General features: G+C 36.4%; 1 protein-coding gene across 16 annotated transcripts in view; it reads right to left on the bottom strand.

Annotated features, from left to right (window-relative positions):
• Robo2 (roundabout guidance receptor 2) overlaps positions 1-22,905 on the bottom strand; it is a 1,084,901-nt gene that overhangs the window by 125,264 nt on the left and 936,732 nt on the right. For all 16 annotated transcript variants that reach the window (XM_051191750.1, XM_051191748.1, XM_051191757.1 and 13 more), the window contains exons 3-5: positions 18,212-18,369; positions 16,913-17,033; positions 5,456-5,594 (exon numbers count right to left, since the gene is read on the bottom strand). In XM_051191750.1, coding sequence (XP_051047707.1) covers positions 5,456-5,594; positions 16,913-17,033; positions 18,212-18,369 — 418 coding nt within the window. The remainder of the gene's footprint in view (positions 1-5,455; positions 5,595-16,912; positions 17,034-18,211; positions 18,370-22,905) is intronic.

Raw genomic sequence — 22,905 nt, forward strand, 5'->3', positions numbered from 1 at the left:
GGACAGGTGCTTTTTGGGCAATGTGTAATAATACATTGTTTTTCACATATTCTTAGTATTCCTTATCTTTTATTAAAATGGTATTACTTGACCAATCTCCATTAGCCAGTCCAATCAAAATGGGTATTTATCAGGAGCACAAATTAACACATGTCCTTGGGGTGCACACTGAACATGAGGACAGCAAGATCTCCACAGCAGGGTAGCTGAGCACCTGTTCAGCATCCCCGGCACCCGAGCGGCACATATTCTAAACAATAGAGCTTCCAGACAATTAGTACAGAGGACATTTTCCAGGGCTAACTGGAGTGAGCCACTTTGTTCAAAATTGCACAAAAAGGCAGTTATAAGTGGCTCTATTCAGGTTCTCTCATGAAGGCAACGCATCTTTCTGTGCATCGCACATTCCATGCAACTGAGAACACTGCAAACTCTCACTTAAAATAGACTTCAGAAAAGGGACTTGTCAGTGGGCTGAGGAAAATTGATAGAATTGTGCACTATATTTCTTAAAATGCTTATTCTGTAGGCCCTTTTCTGTTTTATGAAATATTCATGAAGTACCTACACTATATGGAAGCCATCAACTGTATTTAGAAGTGGCAGCCATACGTAAGAATGTAAATGGCATATTTTATTTTTTCCCCACAGAAAAGTGATTATGAACACTCCATTCTACTATAGATCCTGACTGAGGAAGTCAGTGTCGCTTTAAAGTTAGTTAGAAAACACAATAAATAAAAGTGGGAGAAAATTTGGGGTTCTGACTACTGGTGAAAGTGAAAAACACCTGAATGGTGTAATATACTCAATGCTCAATTCACATTACACAGGCTGTACTTTAATGTTTAGAGATGATAATTAGGATAATTTCCCTTCTTTTTACCCAAATTTTAAGGAGATTTTAGAATTCTCTATCCCTCTATTAGATTGAACAGAGCATTGCACTAAATGCTAGTGAGATTTGTTCTTATTTCTTTGTACATAAGCATGTAACATTTGCTCCTTTGTTGGCTTATAATATACTCCGAGCTTCCAGCATATGAATTTTTACGTACTCTTTTTGATAATATCTTACAGTGTTAAATGACACAAAATGGTTTACTGCCCTCTCCATTACAATGTCTAGCAACTTCTACTTCATAAAATACTTGAGAAAACATATATTAGAGCATTTGATCATCAAAGAATACTATTAAGAGCAAGGGTCTAGGGTCATCTGACATATGGAGATGCAGCCCTGAGAAGAGAAAGTTCCATCACATCTTTGTGGCTTTGATGTATGCAAGATGTAAATGCTTGTCCACATTGCCTTCTCTCATTAACCTAAATTAAAAGACAGAATCCACCACTTGCACTTGGCTTTAGAGAACTACTTTGAAACTGGTGAAGAAAACTGAGGATGTTCAACAAATTGTTGTGTCTACAGAAATTACACAGCTGAGATTGTGTTATGAGAAATTAAAACTATTGCACACTCTGAAGTACCTGCCTTTTTTTACCTTCGAATTTTGTTTTTGTGTTTCTGTGTAAATGTCTTTTCTTTAAAATAAAAGAAGTCAAACTCTCTCTCTCTCTCTCTCTCTCTCTCTCTCTCTCTCTCTCTCTCTCTCTGTGTGTGTGTGTGTGTGTGTGTGTGTGTAATGTCTGGGAAAGCCAGAAGTAGTTTTCTGATCCCTTGAACCTGGAGTTGCAATTGGTTGTTATCCAAGACATCTTTCTGCTCCTGTAGTATTGTTTTCTTTCAACTCATTATTTGGACTATCTTGAAAAACATACACTGATGATTTTTATAAGCACAAAAAAGTAGTGAATTTTTTCCTCTTAACAGTCAGTTGTGATCTAGTATCTTTAGATGTTTCTTTCAGAATTCAGTACACTCTGCTCAACCGACACAATGTAAGATACCATTTCATTTTGATTTTAAAGAACATTTCTCTTTCCTGGCATTGAATTATTGTTAGATTTTCCATGATTCCTATCTCAATAAGACATTCAAGTTGTAAAAATAAAATAGTAACAATATACACTAAATGTATTGTTAACATCATTAAAGTCGTTTATAGAGGAAACTTGGGAGGCTAAAGCTAAACAAAATTAATGACCATATTGTTACTCCTTTAAAAAAAATATGCTCACTAAGATGAATGAAGCTAAGGAAGAACATTCCCTTAATTCATCTTTCCCACTGAAAGGTTGGAACATATCACTTCTTCTGTCTTGAAGGTTCAAGTAGCTATCACAGCATTTCACCAATTTAAACATGAAAAGCTACCCTTGCTTCCAAAGGAAATATAGTCACATATTCTTCACATAGTAATTACAGGCTATGCAGCTGCCCTCCTAAAGCTTTACTATAAATGTGTTAAGCCTGGACCACTACATCAACTCTATTCAGAATTCATTAAACTGTAAGCCAAATAAATGTCATCTACCACACCAAATACATATAAAGGAACAATGGTCATCTCCCTACTCTGAGATCTAAAAATATAATGGAATCAATGTTGTTGACTTAGTCTGTGGCTTGCTGAAAAGTATGACTGTTACCCTTTCCCAGTAGAGAAGTCTCTTTGCCTTTCATGTTCAAGTAAGACTTATGCTAATAAGCACAAATCAAGACTGAATAAGCTTCTTTGAAATATCCTTTGAGTTTGCGAAGTAGAAAATGTGCCTGGCTCCCATCAGGGTAAAAATATTCATCAATTTGCATGTCTCTCCAACATAATGATTTAAAGCTAACACTTCCGTTTGTCTAAGGGATTAAAAATACTTAACTGGCTAAACAAGTACTAGAGGCCAGAAATATGGTAATATTTTGAAAAAGGCAGTATGAGTTTTCTCATATTTTAACTTTAGCTATTGAAAGTGCAGTTTATATAGTACTGCTTGATTTCTCACAAGTTACCTGAACTTTCAAGCAAATGACTTTTACTAGATTTGGAAAATAGTGGAGATGCTAAAGTTGTCATATTTATCACTTAGTGTTTAATCAATTGGGGAAATAATACTAATCTTAAATTATATTTTAGTTTCTTCATTCAAATAAAGGCACAGTAAAATTTAATATGATCTCACAACTTTCTAACATGTATTTTTTTTATCTCAACTTGATTCAGTTGACAATTACAGTACACATGTATGAAAGCAAGAGAGTAAATTGAAAATGTGACATTAACGTACAAAGTAAACATGAAATTTTAAAAAGCTCAGCAAAACCAAGGTAGGCATAGTGTCTGCCAAAGTACTAAGAGTGTCTACACTTGAAAGACTGGGGGCATCTAGGATGCACAATGAAATTGTCCCAACAAGGAATGAGGCAGGCTAAGAGACTCTGATACTGTGTAGTGAGATGCTGGTCACCTCTGAGGCCCTCTTCCAAAAACAAAAACATACAACCAGTGTGAAAAAGACATGTAAATGCAGGCTTGTGTATTCTGTGCCATATCTGACTAGTGTTCCTCTTCAAGGATACAAGGCCAGTAGAAAGCACTACTCCGCAGCACTGAGGAAGCTGTCAAAGACCAAAGATTTAAAATGCATTCAACTAAACCTCAAAGTCTATGATTCCCAACTAAATACATAGCTTGGATTGATCTCTTGAGCAGAAAATGACAATAATACAATTAGATTAAGTCTCAAAATGTTTAGCCTGTATTTAATCATTTCAACATTTTTCCATCAGGTGTGACAACTATTTCATAGACATTAGACATAAGTGAAAGTGGGTTCAAGATGCACAGGGAACCCTGTATAAATTTTGTTATTTTTCAAAATTAAAATATCCCCAAATTAAAGCTGAAGTTTTAAAACAAGAAGGTGACTTCCTGTGCTATTTAACTATTTAATTTGAGTTTATTTAACCAGTTAATTGAATAATTAACAGAACTGAGATCAACAATAACCATAGATTACAAAGAGGCTCTCAATTCTATTTAAATACCGAGAGACTCTCGTTATTATTTAAGTGCCTGGTCTATTTCAACCCAGTGTTGTTGACGATATGTATTTAGAAAGAAGGTACATTCCCATAGCCCTATGGGGTTCAACGTTGAGAGTTTTAAAGTACATGTGCAAATTTAGCAGTTTCTTCAATGGCAGAGAATCTGTATAAAAGCACGCAGCTTCTATGAAAGCATGTTCAAATTTAAGCTGCTGCGTGAAATCAAATATCTTTGGAAGGAAACCCATGAAAAACTACAGACTATGCAATTTAATGCAACAATGATTGCATAGGTGCGTGGGTAGAAGAGTAAGGGGAAGCCAAGGAAAACAAAAATAGAACTACTATTTTATAGGAGGAGAAAAAGAGAATGGCTTATTTGATAACAGATATAAAGGTATTTATTAATTTATTCTACTTATCTTGCCCTATCACTGGGATGAAGATTTGGTGTGGCATGCTTGCTTGGAAAAATCTTTAATAGAAAAACTTAGAAAATAGAAATAATCAAATTATTTGTATAAAAGGTGATAAGCAATTTTGGATATTTTGGAAATAGTGTAGTGGAGAGATTGGAATTGGTAAAGGAGAATGAGGTATTGAAAGGCCTGTCTTTGAGTGAGTAAGGACCATTAACTCACTGAGGACAACTCTCCTGGGCAGTTATGTACCTGAGCAACCTTAGCTTGTTGCCCTGCCCCTGTCACCTGGCAGAATGCACTAAGGTAGTACTCTGGTCAGCCCAGGGCCTGCAGGCAGGTGTAAATGACCCCTTTAAAAGACAGACCACCCCCCATCCACTTAGGCTGTCTTTTGCTTTTTTGCTTTCTCTCTTTGCTCTTTGATTGCTCTCTCTCTTGTCTTCTATTACTAGTGCCTCTATGCACTTTTCCCTTCCCGCTCACTCCCCTTTCTCAATAAACTTCTCACTCAAGCTCTGTCTGCTTGGAGTGTTTGTCCCTCTGTCTCGGTCACCCTCACCTGCTATGGAACCTGCTAGGCTGCCCCATGTGCTTCCTTACCTTGGGACCCCCACCCAGGACACCCCCTCCTTCTCCAGTTTTATCCTATAACTGTAACAAAAGAACAACAAGCTATACCAGCTGCCTTTTGTTATAGATACTCTGGGCATTCTGGAAGGCATTGCAGGTTAAACATCATAAAAACGGGGCAAACAATGAGAGACAATCGTGCATAAGTGACCATGAATTCAAGGAGCCATGAACAAACATACAAATTGCCCTGAAAAAAAAAAAAAAAAAAAAAAAAGATAAACACCTCAGGAATGCATGGTATTTGGGTATGGTAGATAGAGTGAAGGATCGGGCATTAACATGGATTTCCACTGAGTGAGTAATAATCCTAAGTCTGAAAGAATATGATATGAATACAGTAGGCATAGTCCCCCAAAATAAAAATCACATGTCTGAAAGTTACCCAAGATGTAAAGGGTTTGAGGTGATGGAACCATGGATGCTGGGGATCCAAACATCCTTCCAGGTGATCACCTACCTTCCTCTTGGCAAGTCTGCCTCATCCTTTTTCCACCGCACTGTTGGCTGTGGATCTCCCTGGACCTGACAACGGAATTCTACTGCCTCCTCTTCTAGCACCACCTGGTTGATCGGCCTCCTGAGAAACGTGGGTCGTTCTTCGGGTGCGGGGGGAGGGAGAGGAAAAAGACATAAAGTGGTAAAATTAAATGAGGCTTGCACATGATCTGTGAAGATATAATTTAAAAAAAAACAAAAGATGTGTAGTTTATTCCTAGTATACATAGACGTAGTTGTGTCTCTCACCTATATCAGATAAAGACTTGTCAATCTAATATAATTAAGTGGAACGACCTTTTTGAACATAAGTACAAAAAATGGTTTCTGTGTAAGACTGTATAATGTCCTGGAAAAGATAGGAAGTTGAGTTGAAATCCAGTGAATTCTTGAGCCCAAATAGGTGAAATCATTAAAAAGCAAAAAAAAAAAAAAAAAAAAAAAAACAAACAAACAAAAAAACACCCACTAAATTCTATTATCGTTGTTCAGAGGGGGAAAGGTAAAAGATAAAGCAGATGAAAAATATTTTTAAAGTAATAAATATTCATGATGGAATCATCGATAGCATTCCAGGAAAACACTAAACTTTCAGAAATATCTCCACCATTTTTCACTTGATATACTACTTTATAAAGACCCAATTCCTTTAGCAATATTTTTAACTCATGTATTAAAAGCTGTTTAACATATTTGAAATACGGCTTTGCTAATTATTTACTAATCTACATAATTTTCTTCAGTATTGTCTATTAGTGTTTCAGTCTTTTAAGTCTAGATTTTGAATTACATTCTCGCACTTTTCTATACAAGAGGAAAATACATTCCTAATCATGAGGTCTCATCATCAAAAAGATATATGAGACAAAATATAGTTTACCCTTCTGGACAATTACACACCTTGTGTAGTATCTGTCTCTTGTGGTAATGGCTGGCCATTAGAAAATGTATCTCTTAAAGTTTTAGGAAAACAGGTCTGTGAAAAATAGGTCAAAACCAAGTTTGCTTCTTATTGAAGGTGAACTAGGTCATGAAAGAAAGGAGAGTTTTGGTGGGGGCTGTGAGGGTTGGCAAAGTGAATCTGGCCATATGGCTGTGGGTATCTCTCTACTCTTCTAATGTAGAGTTGTGAATATAATGCCACATAGATAGAAACACATTTATCAGAAAACTTGCCTTGAAACTAAATCACTTGAAATAATACACAAGATGCAAATAAACATTTTATTGACTACATTGAGATCAATATTCATAAAAAAACTATATAACTGCAAGGGAAAGTTTCTTTTAAAGGAAGTCAATGATTGCTGGCATTTAGACGGCTGGGAATGTTACCTCTCCACACAGAAGATATATATATATATATAGCTTGTGTGTGTGTGTGTGTGTGTATCCTAGTATTTATATTCTGTAAATCAAAAATTCAAAGCTATGAAAGCCAGCTAGAGTTTTTATCTTGGAAAGTTTATTTATTTACTTATTTATTTTTATCTTATATTTTGCGTATATGAGTGCTTTGATTGAATGTGTATGTGTGTGCAGTATCCATGGAAGACAGTACAAAGTGTCAAATCACTTGTGAGTAGAGATATGCACAGATGGTTGTGTGTCACCATGTGGAACCAAACTCAGGCCCTCTGGAAGAACAGCTAGTCTTCATGACCATGGAGCCATCTTTCCAGTCTGCTATCATAGAAAGCTTGTAATGCACAATTTGCAAACAATCTAGGCTAAAAGATGTTTTTCTTTTAAAGAGTATTCATGGGCAGAATTAATTAGCAATAAAATATCCTTCCTAAACCAGAAAGCAAATGTACATATTAGAAGGATTTATGTAATGTTTACATTTATTCATTTTTGTTGTCTGTGTGTGCACATGTGTGGTATTTGTATGTGCACAGACAAGCATATGTGCATGTGTAAGAATGTGAAAGATTAGAACATCTGGTCGGTCAAGGTTCATATTGAAAATTATTCTCCACAAGTTCTTCTAGATTATTAATAGTAGGCACAATTTATTTTCTTTCCCCAGCATATTTTTATTGTCTGGGAATTCCACATAACAGAACCAGATCACACTCACCTCCCAGAATTCCTGGTGTGTAAACCCCATCATTGTGATCTTCTCCCCAACCCTCAAAAAGAAGAAACACACACACACACACACACACACACACACACACACACACACACACACACACAATTTGTTTTGTTCATATACTCACTGTAGCTGTAGTATGGTCAAACTCTAAGAGGGCAGACCCTTAAAAAACTTAATCCTTCCACTCTTTTACCCCAGCCAGAAGTTATCAGTTGTGGAGAGTTACACTTCAGCATCATTATCACAATTTTTAAGAGCACACTTTGATTGCTTCCTGTTGAGACTGTTACTTTTTTGGGGGGGGGGTGTTGTCACAGAAGTCTTCTTTCTCTTTCTCAACTGTGAGTATGCAGTCAATAGCATCAATAGAACTGAAAAAATAGCTTCTCTTAGGTACAGTATCTTAATCAAACCCAGGGGTCACTGCTCTGGCTAATCTTGCTCCAGTATCTGACTTTCATTGTTTGAATTAAAGAAGCAGCTTAGTCCGCATGCACATGGGCATTTATGTGAATCACAGGATCTCTAAGCACTGAACCATCACCCCAGCCCCAACATTTCCCTTTTGAGTAGTGGTGACAATGTGCCTTAACTCTGCATTTTAAACAAAATGATGCTGCATTATTGTTTCTGCAGTAAGCAGACAATAGGATTAGTATATCTTTATGTGTTCCAAATGTTAATAGTACATTAGCATAGGAAGTGAGATGGGCATTTCCTACGCTGTTTGATGCATTCATCCAGAGCCTGTATTAACCCCCTGCCAACAGAGAGGAAACCACTAATAACATCACTTGAGACTGAAAAATGATATTTCAAGAGGAGACCTCTTCTGTTCCTCTGATGTTAATGGGGGTATTGTACCATAACCTGGCCTATGGAGGAACAGACTATAGCACTATTTTCAATCATTAGGCAAATGTGAATGTGGCCTCTCCTACCCCAGGCTCCAAGCTTAATGGCTTGTAAATAACCAGCAGCTTCTTTTCATATAGAAAATGGTGGGAGATGAAGCTAGCCATAGAGTGAGAGCCACAGCTGTGAAGGGCATGTGGAACAGCTCAAGGAAGATGACAGGTTGACAGAGGAGAGATGCTGATGGACCCTTACATTCCATAGCAAGACCCTTTCAGAAGTATATGACAAGGATTGCATTGGCAGATCTGTGAAGGGTAAACAGACACAAAAAATGAAATATGTCCAGGGGTTACCGAGTAAAATAATTTCATTATAAACTGCATAGATTCTGAAGTTTCAATAAAGGCAGTAGACTTAAGAGATCCAAAGTAATTTTCCATCAGATGAGCAGGATGAAATACAAAAAGTATAGTGTGGGTTTGTGAGTGTGCATTATTATGAAAAATTGATGCCTTTATGCTTAAGTCATTGTAAATAAGATTTATGTCCCTTGAAGTCAAACTAACTTCTAATCAATAGCTAAAGGAATTTACATATGTAAAAGTAAAGAAAAATAAACACAAATACGGCCATGTCTGTAGCTACAGCATTTAAGTTAAAACAATGTCTAAACAAAGAGTCCATTTTTATGCATGATACATATTCCTGTCAAATATTAAAATCATATATTATTTTGGTAGGTAAGATGGCAAAGTCACATTCACTGATGTAAGATAGGAAGATAGATAGATACATAGATATATAGATAGGTAGATAGATACATACATACCTACATGCATACATACATACATAGTAGATAGATACATAGATAGATAGATAGATGATAGATAGAAGATAGATAGATAGATAGATGATAGATAGATAGATATGTAGATTGGTAGATAGATAGATAGATAGATGATAGATAGATATGTAGATTGGTAGGTAGATAGATAGATAGATAGATAGATAGATAGATAGATAGATGATGGTCTTTTCCTCACTAATGAACAAGATTGAGAAAGTGACCTAATGAAAAAGCGTTAAAACCCCCAATACTTGAAGATAGTCTTAAACTCATCAGAATGATACTTTTTCTGAGAACAAAAATAAGGTTTACAAAGATGACAACATTACAAAAAATGCTGGCAAAGAAGGGATTTTGTATAAATAATTACAAATTAATATGCTGAAAATCCATCAACACTGGAATCAGCTATAGTGCCAAAGAATGCTAGAATATATTGTAAAGGTATCTAGGTATCTTGTGCCAGATTTTTATAACATTATGCTTGGTAAAGATTACAAAGCAGTTCCATATATGTTTACAAAAAAAATGCCATTATTTCTATTAAAGTTCATGAGTATTATTCTCAGGCAAATGTTCTCTTTAACATGTTCCAATCAGAGCATTATAATATATATTTATTATGAGAGGCAAAGTTTATGTTAAACATATTACACAACATGGGAAAATAGGTTCCATAAATACTTTTGGTTGCTATACATGGTGGAAATACTTTTATAGGGTGGTGTGGGAAGCACCTGAATTATAATTTCAAGAAGAAGCAAGATAGGGATCCCCTGCTGCTGTTATGATTTACCCTTCGGGAGTGATGCCTTCATACAGATCTCTCTTTTTCCTTCTGCCTTCAGATACAGTCCAGTTACTATGTAAATAGATAATCACAGGAAAGCAAGTGGCATACAAATTTGAAAAGTCTGATCTTGGACACTGGTATAATACAACTTGATTCATGGGAAAAAATTGGAGGGTAAGAATAATAGAGATTAAAGTCACTTGTCTATCGACAGCATATTAAGTTGGGAATTATACTTTAGTGTTTCAGTTTACCTGCCTTCCCATGATGTAATTTTAACAATTTAATGACATATGTGCTTTTTTCACAAATTTCTAAAGTATTTCCTCTGAGAATTTGCATAGTGATATTCAAATAAACACTTCTAATCTATAATATTCATCATTCCAATTGTATTATATTAACTTTTCTACACTTTCTGATTTGTGATACATATAGTTGTCTATGGAAATAATGATTAAAAAAAAAACTTCAGGTTTCATTAACATGGTGAAGAGGCCTAACTTAACATCAGTGAAGCTATCACAGGCTGTAGGCTAACATTATTGGGATTAGGTCTCACCCATACAATAACCAGGAAAAGCCACAAACTGTACCCTGCATGGAACAAATCAGAATTAAGACAAACAATTACTAGGTGCCCCAGAACACAAAGAATAGCCTACCTAACTTGTATATAGGTTTCTAATTTCCTTACAGCAACATCAGTACCAATCCCTGTTTGGTAAGACTCCTGCTAACCCACTCCTGCCCAACAAGAAGGTCTACTCCTATTTGAATCCTGAATGCCTCTACCACCCTGCTTCCTTTACTCCTTAAAACCAGCCCAACTGAGCTCCAGCTCTCCATGATCCAACCACTGTGTCTTAACAGATGGAGATCCCAAGTTCAAGCCTGCAATAATGGCTCTTTGCTTTCGCATATGAACTTGGACTCCTGGTAGTCTCTTGGCAGGGTTCACGATGTAGGCATAGCACATGACATCTATGTAAACAAAATTTAGGCAAGAATTACTTCAATCTTCTGTTAAACAAGTGTTGTTTCCTGGAAGTGTGTGAAACAGAAACAAGAATATTAAAGACTAACGAATTGTATTTATAATGGGGGATGTATTTTTAGATATTTGACATTGTGGTTTGCTGCTATTATCAAAGTGACCCCCTTTAGATACAAACTACAAAACTGAAGAGAAGTGTCTAAGCTTTCCGTTTTTGTGTTAAAATCATCTGGAAAAAAAAAATAAGGAAAAGTCAGGGGAGTAAGAGTAAGTTGATAATAGAACAACCTAGTGAGAGATAAGGATCACATTCAATATCCACTAATATCCACAGAGATTGTGTGCATGAAGCTCTGAGCAATTAAAATAAACAAGTGTGGAAATTTTCATCTATTGAACAAGCCAACTTAATTTTAAGACATGTCAAAATGAGGCTACTAATTCTTTCCATGGAATACCCTTATGTGTGACCACATATTGAAAAAGCAGGGGGAATCCTCTAGAGCCATCTATGGACTGCTTATCAATTAGATTGAGTCCCCCTACGTTGTCTGATCCCTAATTATATAACTGTGCCATGATCAGAGGCAACTTCTTTGCCGATGCAATTAACTTTTTTTTTTTTCTGTGAGAGTAAATGGATTCGAATCACCTGTATAACTTGCTTGCAAGGTTAATCTCTCTGGAGACAACTGTGTTGTTTGCCAGTGTGTTACTCTGTAGAATTCAGCTCTCCAATAGCCCTGTCAACCTAGTTCCACATCAGCACAACAGCACTGGAGGAAACCCAACTTTACACACAGCTATGATCAAATCGAATGTCTTGTCCCACTGCAGAGAGACAAATATTCGACTTAACACAAAGTACAATGAATCCAATAGGTGTTTGAATAATCCTCTCTTGTTTTTATGCTACAGAGATAAACTAAGTACCCAGTTAACACACTGTCCATTTCAACTGTGTGTAGTCACTGAGAATGGCTGTAAAATTGCCAGTGACTGTGCCATGACGGTTATTTCCAGGATAACCTTAGTAATTTTAAGGTAAAATTCACTTGACATTGCAAAAGCAGTACTGTGGCTATAATTGCATAGGTGGGGTTGTTTAAGTCCTGTAAAAAGAAAACTATGTCATAAAAGGACATTAGTGCTAACTACTGCTTGTAAACCTTGCCTTGCCTTTATCTGCCCTAGCAAGAACTGCCTCGGAGCAGTGCCTATAAAGTAAGAAAGTCTTCAGACAGCTAGCTTCACAGGCCTCCTTTGACTTAACAGTGTATGTTTAAGGGGAGGGAAGCTTGATTACCTTGCCCTTCCACAAAACTTGGTGATAATGGTCAGGCTACCAGGATGTGATTACATAAATTCTGACTGATTTAATTTATTTCTGACAATAATGTTCACTCTCGGAAACAAAGATCAACATAGATAAATTTTGGAGGAGGAATTTCTTCCCTTATCATGTTTTAAACACAATATTTCATGTTATTCTTGATAATAGACAATGAAGTACCATTATAGAGTATGCTCCCTGTGAACAAATTTCATCACTATCCTGAAACATTAAAGAAGGTTTTAGAATATAGCAGGCGCTTGAGAAATATGCACAAGAAAGTGCTACATTGCTTCTATCAATGAGGATGATTTACTCAATCATATAGTTTGAATTCTTACATGAAATCTGTAGCATATATATGGTATTTCTTTGTAAATTTTTGTTTTTATATGCATGAGTGTTCTGCCTGCATGTGTATCAATGTTTCATGTGTACTTGGTACCTGAGGAGGCTAGAGAAGGCAGTCAGATCCCCTGGGACTGGAGTTACAGACAGTTGTAAACTAGAAATCAAGCCCAAATTCTCTAGAAGAGCAGTCAGTACTCTTAAGCCCTGAGTCATCTATCTCTCGAGCCCCAAGATATAGGTATTTCTTAAGGTTTTTGAGATAGCCTTATTTTTAACTTTCTCTCCATGTATTTAAGTTCCTTTCAACATATGAGGCAACTTTATCATCTACTGTCTGTAAAGCTACATCACAAACAGTCCTCATCACTCATGAAATGACTACCATACTAGTAGGCAAACACTAACTAAAAATCACGAGGTGATAAAGTTTATGATATTCTTCTAATGGATAGAAACACGATGTGGGTAGATGTCAATACATGATATGCTATTTGAAGAAAGCCTTCTCTAAAATCAGTGCAACTGAGACAAGAGGGGGTATGTAGAAAGGAATTATGAGTAAAGAGAGGCAAACTAATACCACAAAGAAACAGTTATAATCCAAACAGCGTTAAATAGAATTGTGGGAGGCAAAGTCAGCATAGTGGTGTCTACCTAACATCCCCAAACCTGAAGAGAGGGATGGGAGTTTCGTAAATTTAAAGAAGGCATGAGCCACAGAGCAAATTCTTGTTGCAAAAGAAAAAGAAGCAAACTGTGTCAGACAGAAACACATTGAGCAAACACAGATTACTAGCAACAGGATAAACAGAGAAGGAAACATCCTCAAGTTTACCGTGTAATTCATAAATACATGCTTCGCAAAAGCTAAACAGAAAGTCCAAACAATTGAAGAGAGTTGTTTTTGTTGAGAGACTTCTGATTTGATTTTTTTTTTCTTTTGACTAGCGTATAAATAAATGAGACTGTGGAGGAGTGCTAAGTCAAGGCACACACTTGCAAAATCAAGGCACACACTTGCAATGTGTCAAAACACTGAGTTAAGGACACACCGCTAAGGGTTTAGGGGAAAAATATAAATCAAAAGACCATGATTATACATAAAGGTATTCCAACACAGTCATAGTAGACTTCCCCTGAGGAATGCAAGTGGCTAAAATAGCTTTGAACAGGCACTTTCAGTAGTCACAGAAAGTTAAAGAATTGTGATACTATGATTTTGTAACTTACATTTCACATAGAGTAAAGGCATATGGCTTTGGAATGTGTCCTGAGTTCCAGTCAAGCAGAAAGCAATGGAGAAATACTTCTAGAAATAGGAAGTAAAGAAACAAACACAGGATGCTAGGTATAGAGAATCTAGCATCAAAGCAAAGGAGGGGAATAACAGGTTGGAGATTTTGCAGCAGAACTGAATGGACAGAGAGTCTGGGATCTCCAGGAAAGTTATAATGGGGAAGCACATATTGTTGAGTTGTGAACAATAGAGTGAGGCTTTACCGTTTTGAAATAATAAGTTTCTGAAGAGAAAATTAATTGCAATTCCATATTATTTAGTTCATAGGTCATGGCATTTACATGGTAAAAAATAACATGAAAAATTTTTAATTGTCTACATATAACAACTGTACAAGGATGTACATGTGCATGTTTGTATTTGTGGGCATGAGTGTACCCGTGGCACACACATGAAATTCAGAGGATAACTTTGGGTGTTAGTTCTCAAAACCCGCATTGGAATCAAGATGTACAAGACTAGCTGGCCTGGATGCTCCAGTCGATTCTGCCTCTCCTTTCCATTTTGCTATAGAGAAGTTGGAGATGTGAGCGACTATGCCTGTTTTACATACCTTTGGGGGATTTGAAATCCGAGCTTTAATAATTTTGAACTAAAAGGCCGCTCATTTTTTTTTTGTTTGTTTTTCTTTTTATGTTCTTGAGGTAAAGGATTCAAATGTAATAAATGAGTTGGGTCCCACTGTTTATCTTATTTCTCCAAAATTAGGAGTCACAGACCAGCAAAGCTTTCTCACATTGGACTCACAGCTTAATCAGAACAAGACTTCCCTGGTCTACTTTTTCTCTTTCCCCCAATCGCTTAAAAAAGAATATATATATATATACACATACATACATACACATATGTATATAAACACACACACACACACACACACACACACACACACACACACACACACACACATATATATATATATATATATATATATATATATATATATCATTTCCTCTTAGCCAAATTCTTCCAGATATGCCTCTTCCTTGGACAGTTTTATTCTATCTCTGCCTGTCTATGCCTCTGTCTCACTGGTTGCTCTGTTTCTCTCTTTCCTGTTTTTCTTGAGTTTGGTGTTGCTTCATTCCATGTAATAGGTTTTTAGTTTTCCTTTAGCGTGTTGTACACAAAACCCCTCAGGTCAGTTTATACCATCAGAAAAGTGTTTCTCAGCTGCATAAATCAATTCTTCCATAGGAAATGCCTCTTGATAAATTTAAGCTCTTGGGTTAATAGCTATTTTTTAAAATAATTTAGAAGTTGAACCATAATTCTTAACAGGCTTGGGTATTTCTTATAGTTCCCATAATGTCTTTAGGGAAAGCAGGGTAACTATGTCATAACACAGACGCATTACTGGAGGATCTATTTGCTGTGGCAATGACATTGAACCATCTCTATTTTCCTTTGAAGGCAAGTCTATACTGCTATAATGCAATGTTATCCTACTCAAGAGGTTGTGGTAGCTACAAAACAAAATAGCAATGAGTGCTTCTTTAAATAGAAAAGCTATACTTGCGGGCTTTCAATACTGATATTCAGTGACCACTAATTCCATATCTACCCAGACAAAACTGTATTTTTATTCATTACTGTGAAGAGGGAATTTAAGACTTTTAGAGATGACTGCATATAATTTATAGGCAAACTTAGACTTATCTGGACTAGGTGGGCAGAAGTAGCCTACAGGCTTACACTGAACAGAGTTATATTTACTCATTTCTTTAATGAATATATTTCCTGCCTTTCTCAGTTGGGACTTCAATTTGGGAAGAATCTACAGGGAGTTCTATTAGAGATTATTCAATATCCAGAAAGTTTGAAAAGAGGCCTTGATCCTTTGTTCAAAAAGCACAACCAAAAGACTACCACAACATATGTTTCCATAGGGATGCTCCCATCCTAAGATTGGATTGTGCTTCTCAAGCTCAGAAGATGCTCCATTAGAGACCTATGCCAGACTTTAACCGTGTACTTGGACACGGCCTGGGGTGATGATTGTAATTAGGGAGCTTGCCAAAGCATTCATGGAATTAAAAGAGATATTTTGCTGTTAGAGGAAAATAAATTTTAAAATATTACATATTCTCTTAAATTTAAGAGTATTATGATATCAGAATGAATAAAAATATGTTAATATGTATTTAAACCCATATACAAGCACACATGTATATGTATGTATCTAGTATCTGGTGAATATATCAAAATACAATGAGTGATTAACATTGGAAAGCTTGTTATTTCAAATGGTCTTAGAAGTAGTGTGGCTTTTAACATTTGATAACAGACATTTTGATAATCATAATTGCATGAATAAAGTAGATAAATTGATGTTCCTTTTCAAATTTTAACATTAAAGATTTCATCATAAAGACTCCCCAAAATCCAAACTCTAATCACCATTCCAGTTAGTGAGTATTTTTTCATATTATGTCCTAAATTTTAGAGTTAACAAAACTGTTTTTATAATTTGTAAGGACTAGTATTGTCGGTCTTATGGGATGTAAAATTATTGCTGAGACCAACTTTGAGCTTGTTAGTGAATGAGCCTCTAGATTAAATTAAGTGAGGTCAGAAGAGCTCCTCTGAATATGTAAAATACCATTGGAAGGGCGTGTTCCTGTGCCAGGTTTAAAAGAAAAACTTGAACCAATCAGCAGTGCTCACATCTCCTTACATCCTTACTGTAGATGCAATATAATCAACCAGCTACACCGTGCCACTGTAACCAGGACTTCTCTGCCCCTGTGCCCTGGGATGCACCTTCGTTCAGCTGCTTCTTGTCAATTATGTGACCACGGAAACAAGCAAAGTAACTAGTAGTTAATTTAGAAAAGAGTTTTACCAAAGACAGTTAGCTCTGCCGGGTCGCTGTCTCTTTCTCCCACCATGTTGGTACCCACGCAGGTATACATCCCTGCGTCACTTTTCCTGGTATTTGAGATCATCAGTTTCCCACCACGGATCTGCACAAAATAAACAACAGAAAAAGAAATGAGAAAGACAGAGCCTCAGCTTTATAATTTTGAACAGCCAAACTTAGTGCTTAAAATAATAAAAGTTCTAGTTTTCAAAGAATTTAGATTATAAATAAAATGGATTGTATAAACGATTGCATTTTGAGATAAGACTGATATATAGGAAAAGTCAAAGGGTATATCTTCCAAAGAGTGTACACAAAACAAAACTTCTAAAGATCAAATATATATGTAATCAAAGGATATATGGCAGTCTCTACCTAGCATTTAGATTTTATGTAATGGTGCCATCTCAATGTATACATGGCATAAGTTCACATTTATAACAAATACATACTTAAATATAACAGACAACACATGGGACTTTTTGTTGAAATAATGTTGTGGTTTAATTGTTTTGTGCATTTTCAAGATGTGTCTAAGCCAACGCAGGAGAGGATAGGCAGGATTTCCAAGGAGAGAGAGGAGAAGGAGATTAATCTAGGTACAAGTTGGTTATACAGAATGGTGGAGAGGTAAAAACAAACAAACAAAAGCCATGTGGGCAGAATGTAGATTAACATAACAAGGTTAATTTAAGTTTTAAGAGCTAGTTGGGGACAAGCCTAAATTAGGCCAACCTTTTAAAATCAATAAGAAGTCTCTGTGTCATTCTTTGTGAAAGTTAAACAACAAAATAACATTTGCCTAGTCAAATGAAACACTTGTTTTTAATAAAATACATTAATTTTCAGTCACTGTATTTTATCTAAATGGGGAACTACTAAATAATATCAAATGTAAATTTTATTGCAGTGAAACTGTCCTCATTATTTTCTTTTATAGTGCTGAATCTAGTTTAAAATGAGAGGTAGCTAAGAATCATAATGGCTACTATTTATAATTTAATATCAATTTTAAATGTCAATGTATAAAGCATAAATGAATGATAGAAACCTCTAGAGAGCAAAGATATTAGTATTACACAATAAAATCCCAATTACATATTCAAACTGGTGCAATTATTAGTATGACATAGACATTTATGATTGCCTTACTGCATGCCATCCAAAATGCAACATGTTCTATACAGTAAATTAACTTTTAGATCCAATTTTGTTACAGATTTGTTTTTATTTTAGATGTGACACTTGGTGGCTCTAGAACTTCCTCATACATGGACTCACACTTATTCTCTCTTCCTTGTCATCAATTCGGACTTTGTCTTTCTTCCAGTAGATGGTGGGTTCTGGATGTCCCCGTGGGGGCTGGCATTCCAAGATTGCAGGCTCTCCAGCTGCCACTACCACATCTGTGGGGTTTTGCCGGAAATCATCTCGCAATACTGGAAAAAAAAATTGTTACAGTTAAAAACATACTTAATGACAACATTCCATTTTGTCTTGCCAAAATTAACTTCAAGTCTTACCCACATGATACATGCTGGGTACTTCCAGTGTACCTAGCCATGCCCACTAGAAAAATAAGTCAAACCCAACTTAAGTGTCCACTCATGGGAAAAGAGATATTAAGGGGGAATTCATACACACTGATTCAGAAATCTGGTTTTAAAAATGAGATGCCAAACAGCAATGAAATAAGACATTTATAATATAACTCTGAGCTATAATAACCAAGCAAGGTATGGAACATTTCACATAATGTAGATCTACTTCTATTAAGAAGTGTGTGTGTGTGTGTGTGTGTGTGTGTGTGTGTGTGTGTGTGCATGTTCCTAATTGCATTACAATGAACACCTAAAACAAACTAACCCCTGAAGCAGGCTATACACATGTGGCCTATGATTATATAGACACATAGTTCTATGAAGGAAGTGAGAATAGGAACTCTGAAGAGCTCTGTTTCTTGTGACATGAGTGAGGTCAAAACACACAGCTTTCCACACTTCAGTAGGCAGACTCATTGTTGACTTTTGCAACGCACTAGCACCCACACACAACAGTTCCATTTTCATTTTCTCTGCATCTCCACCTGCCAAGTGACATCTGAGTAGCGTGACGTTTGGAGCAGAGATGCCCTTTACAGCACTGTTGCAGGCCGAATTGTCCCCGCTTTCATTAGTGAGAACAGCAGGTTGATGTTGGACCTCTGATACAACCTCCGAAAATCTGGCATGCCTCAGATGTCCAAATGTCATATATCTATCATATGATCATTTCATCTACTGGCAGGATGGGACGTCTACATGCCCTATCAGACCTAAGAGAACTGAGCGCATTTGGTAAATAGTGATCATAACGATTTTAGTAACAACATTCAAATAGGAGTTGAAACTAGCTAATATTTCACTGTCTCTGTGTTTCCCAACTGCATTCACTTTCCTTTCTTTGCCATTCCAACACTCTCAAGCTTTACTTTGTCTTATATAATTAGTTTTGTATAATTTTGTGTTCTTTGAGACAGTCTCCCTTTGTAGCCCAGGTTGGCTTCAAAGCAAGGATCCCATGATCTTCCTGGTTGTCAAGTATTGTGATTTCAGGCATATAGTATAATCTACCAAACAAGGTTTATTTTGAAGTATTTAAAGGTAGAATTTTGATCATCCGTCTGTCTGTCTATCTATCTTCATACACTGTTCCATTATATGTAATACTTGCACACACTCATGGATATGTCTGTTTATATATGTATGTGCCTGTCTATATACATGCATAAATGTGTGTATAATTTACAACCAAATACATATATGTGTGTGTATATATATTGTCACTAGACAGCCTCATGTAGTCTGTTAAATAAAACAAATATTGTCAATGAGGATTATGTTAAGTTCCCTTCCTTATCTTATTATCAGACCCACTTCAGCCCTTTGCACCTTTATTTGTTGTGTGGAGTCTCTAGGTTAATTTTCAGTCCACAAATAAATAAAAATTTTCTAGCCTGAAAATAGTCCCAGAGATGGACGTGAATACCTTTTCAGGTGTTTTTCTTTTCTTTTTTTCTTTTTTTTCTCAAAGCACATCCTTTAACTCAACTTTTCATCTTAATGAGGTCCTTGCCATGTAAGAGAGAAGTATGTTTGCTATCGAAGGAGCAGTAGTGAAGGATTCTCTACAAACTGTTCACTATCAACTTTGAAGCAGATTCATTTAACACTCTCTCCGAAGGACAGATGTTACAGACTAGCACTGAGATGTGCACAGGTTTGTTTTTGCTGTTGTCTATCTAGCAAAAGACATGTGATATTTATGCATAAGGACTGGATATATGAAGAGAGGGTATACATTTTGACATTCACACAGGGATGAGAAGGGTTAAACCGGGGTTCCCTCTTGTAGGTATATATATCCTCCAGGGAGGGAAAGCTGGTGACTAATTTATATTCTGAATAGAGAACAGCTGCCTATTTATGCAATGCTAAGAAGTGCAAAAATATAGTTAACAGGGTGATGAACCCCCTCTGATATCCGGTCCTGGCAACAAATGGTGTTTTGGCAGACTCTCAATCTGTTCCAAAATGGCACATCTGGCCATTTGAAGGCCCTTCACCAGATCTTGCCTCCTAACAAATGACATGCCAAAGAACCTTAACTCATATGGTACTAAAGACCAATGTAAATCCTTCTTAGAATTAGTCTTACATGGATTTGCAACTATCTAAATTTTGTAAAACAGTCTTTTGACATGGTGAACAAAATGAAGCAAAATATCATATCAAAGTATAAGGACTGCTCCTCCGAAACAATATAACATGTGTTTATGCATTCAAAAAAAAAAAAAAAAAAAAAGGAAAAAAAAAAAAAAAAAAGGAAAAGGAAAATGACTCCAATTTGCACATGAAGCCAAGAAATCTAACATCATCTGTAATTTTAGGCTTTCAGACTGTTCACTCAAAGAGTAGGGTGAGATAATGGTATAATTGGTACTGTACCCTCTTCAACTTGTAATATGCTCTTTGGGGTTTGCATGTAATGCAGCTAACTCGTGTGTTCCCAGTCAGGCCAGTTCATTTGCAGTGAGGTGTGGGGTAAAACGTGTCTCTTCTGTCTCACTCAAACCAAACTTAAAGCAACTGAACAATACTTCTGACAGGACACCCTAACAGGCTGAGATTTGGATTTCTCCCCCTCTTTCTCTGCCTATTGATGTGTGTGTTGCATAGCTCTTGCCGCCAAAATGAAACATTCCATGCTGGAAGAAGTCCCCTTAAGTCTTTAGAAACATATAAAACTCACAATGTTCATGAAGTAAGTTATATTTTGTTTCTAAAAATATTTTTGTTATATTGTGAGATTATAATTATACCATTTACCACTTCCTTTTCCACAGAGAGAGAGAGAGAGAGAGAGAGAGAGAGAGAGAGAGAGAGAGAGAGAATAACCTGCTCTGCTCAGTCTGTAGTATATTTCTTGTATTTTTTCCCAAGGCTGACCTTTTGGTATTAAGAACCAACTGGATGTGGGGGAAAAAATAGGAGTCCTCAATCCTACACGAAGAATTAGCGCAACTAAGGAAAGTTGAAAGCAAGGAAAATACTCTAACTCACATATTTTTGAGAAACACTTGAAAGTTGTAAGATTCAAAAGGCTCTGGCTCAATTTATAAAAGCTGGGTAGAGTAAATGCTGCAGGATGCTGATCTACCTTCTAAGAGGAGCCCAGGGATGCAGCTTTCTTGAGTAGTGGCCCCTGGTGGGGTGAGCCATTGGTGAAGTAGCTTTCTTTTAGTCACCCACACTCCAGTATGAAACCCCATAGTCTCACTGGTTCACTAGGCTAGACTTGGGCAGAACCTTTTCTCCAGTCAATTGTCAATGTGCTCTCTGGGGTAAACAGAAGTTAATTTACAGCTCCACGGTCTCAATAGCTTGTTTGCCCTGTTTTACTCTTTTCATGAGTGCCGCATTATTTGGTGGTCAGGGTTGCTTAAAGAAGACAGAGGGAATTGTCTGTCCATTCATCAGTATTAAAAGAGAATCTCAGTTTCATAACGCTGAAAGACTAAAATTCCTGTCAGATTCTGTCAGTTTGTGTAGAGCAGCAGGTTACTCTCATAATACCCTATACATGCTTCATGCCAGTTTATAGTTTTAGTCTGGGCATATTTGACTCGTTTCTCAAACATCTCCATTTTTTTTGACTAATCACCTCTTCTGCCTTTTGTCTGAAGTAATCCATTCTCCGGTCTCAATTTCTTATAACCTCAGTTGGAACAAATCACTCAGATATTTCTAGATGTGGTCATTCAATTAAATTAGCAATAATAATAAGGTGAGCCTAAACAATAAATGGACCGTTGAAAGATACATTCTTGAAACTGGACACCTCCAGGATCTCCATTGAGGTCATTAGCAATGCAAAGCCTGGAAACATTATTGATAGAAGTAGTCGTGGATGCCAGTGAATAAAGAAAACCATCCTAAACAAAATAAATAGCTTGTGAGAAAGATAATCTAAAAAGGAATTATAATGATAAGCCTAAATAACAGCTGTCTCAAGCCACAGGCAAGTAAGAGGACAATGAACATGTGCTCCGTGCAGGTGTGTGCATTATACAAGAGCTGTGAGAACAATGTCAGTCACCCTGATTTTGCTGTAGAAACCTTAACTCAAGTGCCAAGCCCACAGTGAAACTTTGCAGTATGAAATCTCAGTGACCCACAACACTTAGAAAGCGAGAGAGCTGTCTGCTTTACATAGAACCAAGCAGGAAATTATGGGCTGTTTTGCCATTTCTAAAGCTAGGAATGGAACTCAGGACCTCACACTTGCTAAGGATCACTCAGCTACAATGCCAGGCTCCAGGATGTTCTTAACTGTGAATACATTATATTGTATTAGCATATGTTCATGACATATAATAATCGGTTTCATTTTAATATTTTCCTATCTGTCCTTAACGTATTCACTCTGCCCATCAC

The sequence above is a fragment of the Phodopus roborovskii genome, unplaced genomic scaffold (assembly GCF_943737965.1).
Source record: "Phodopus roborovskii unplaced genomic scaffold, PHOROB, whole genome shotgun sequence".
NCBI classification, from domain to species: Eukaryota; Metazoa; Chordata; class Mammalia; order Rodentia; family Cricetidae; genus Phodopus; species Phodopus roborovskii.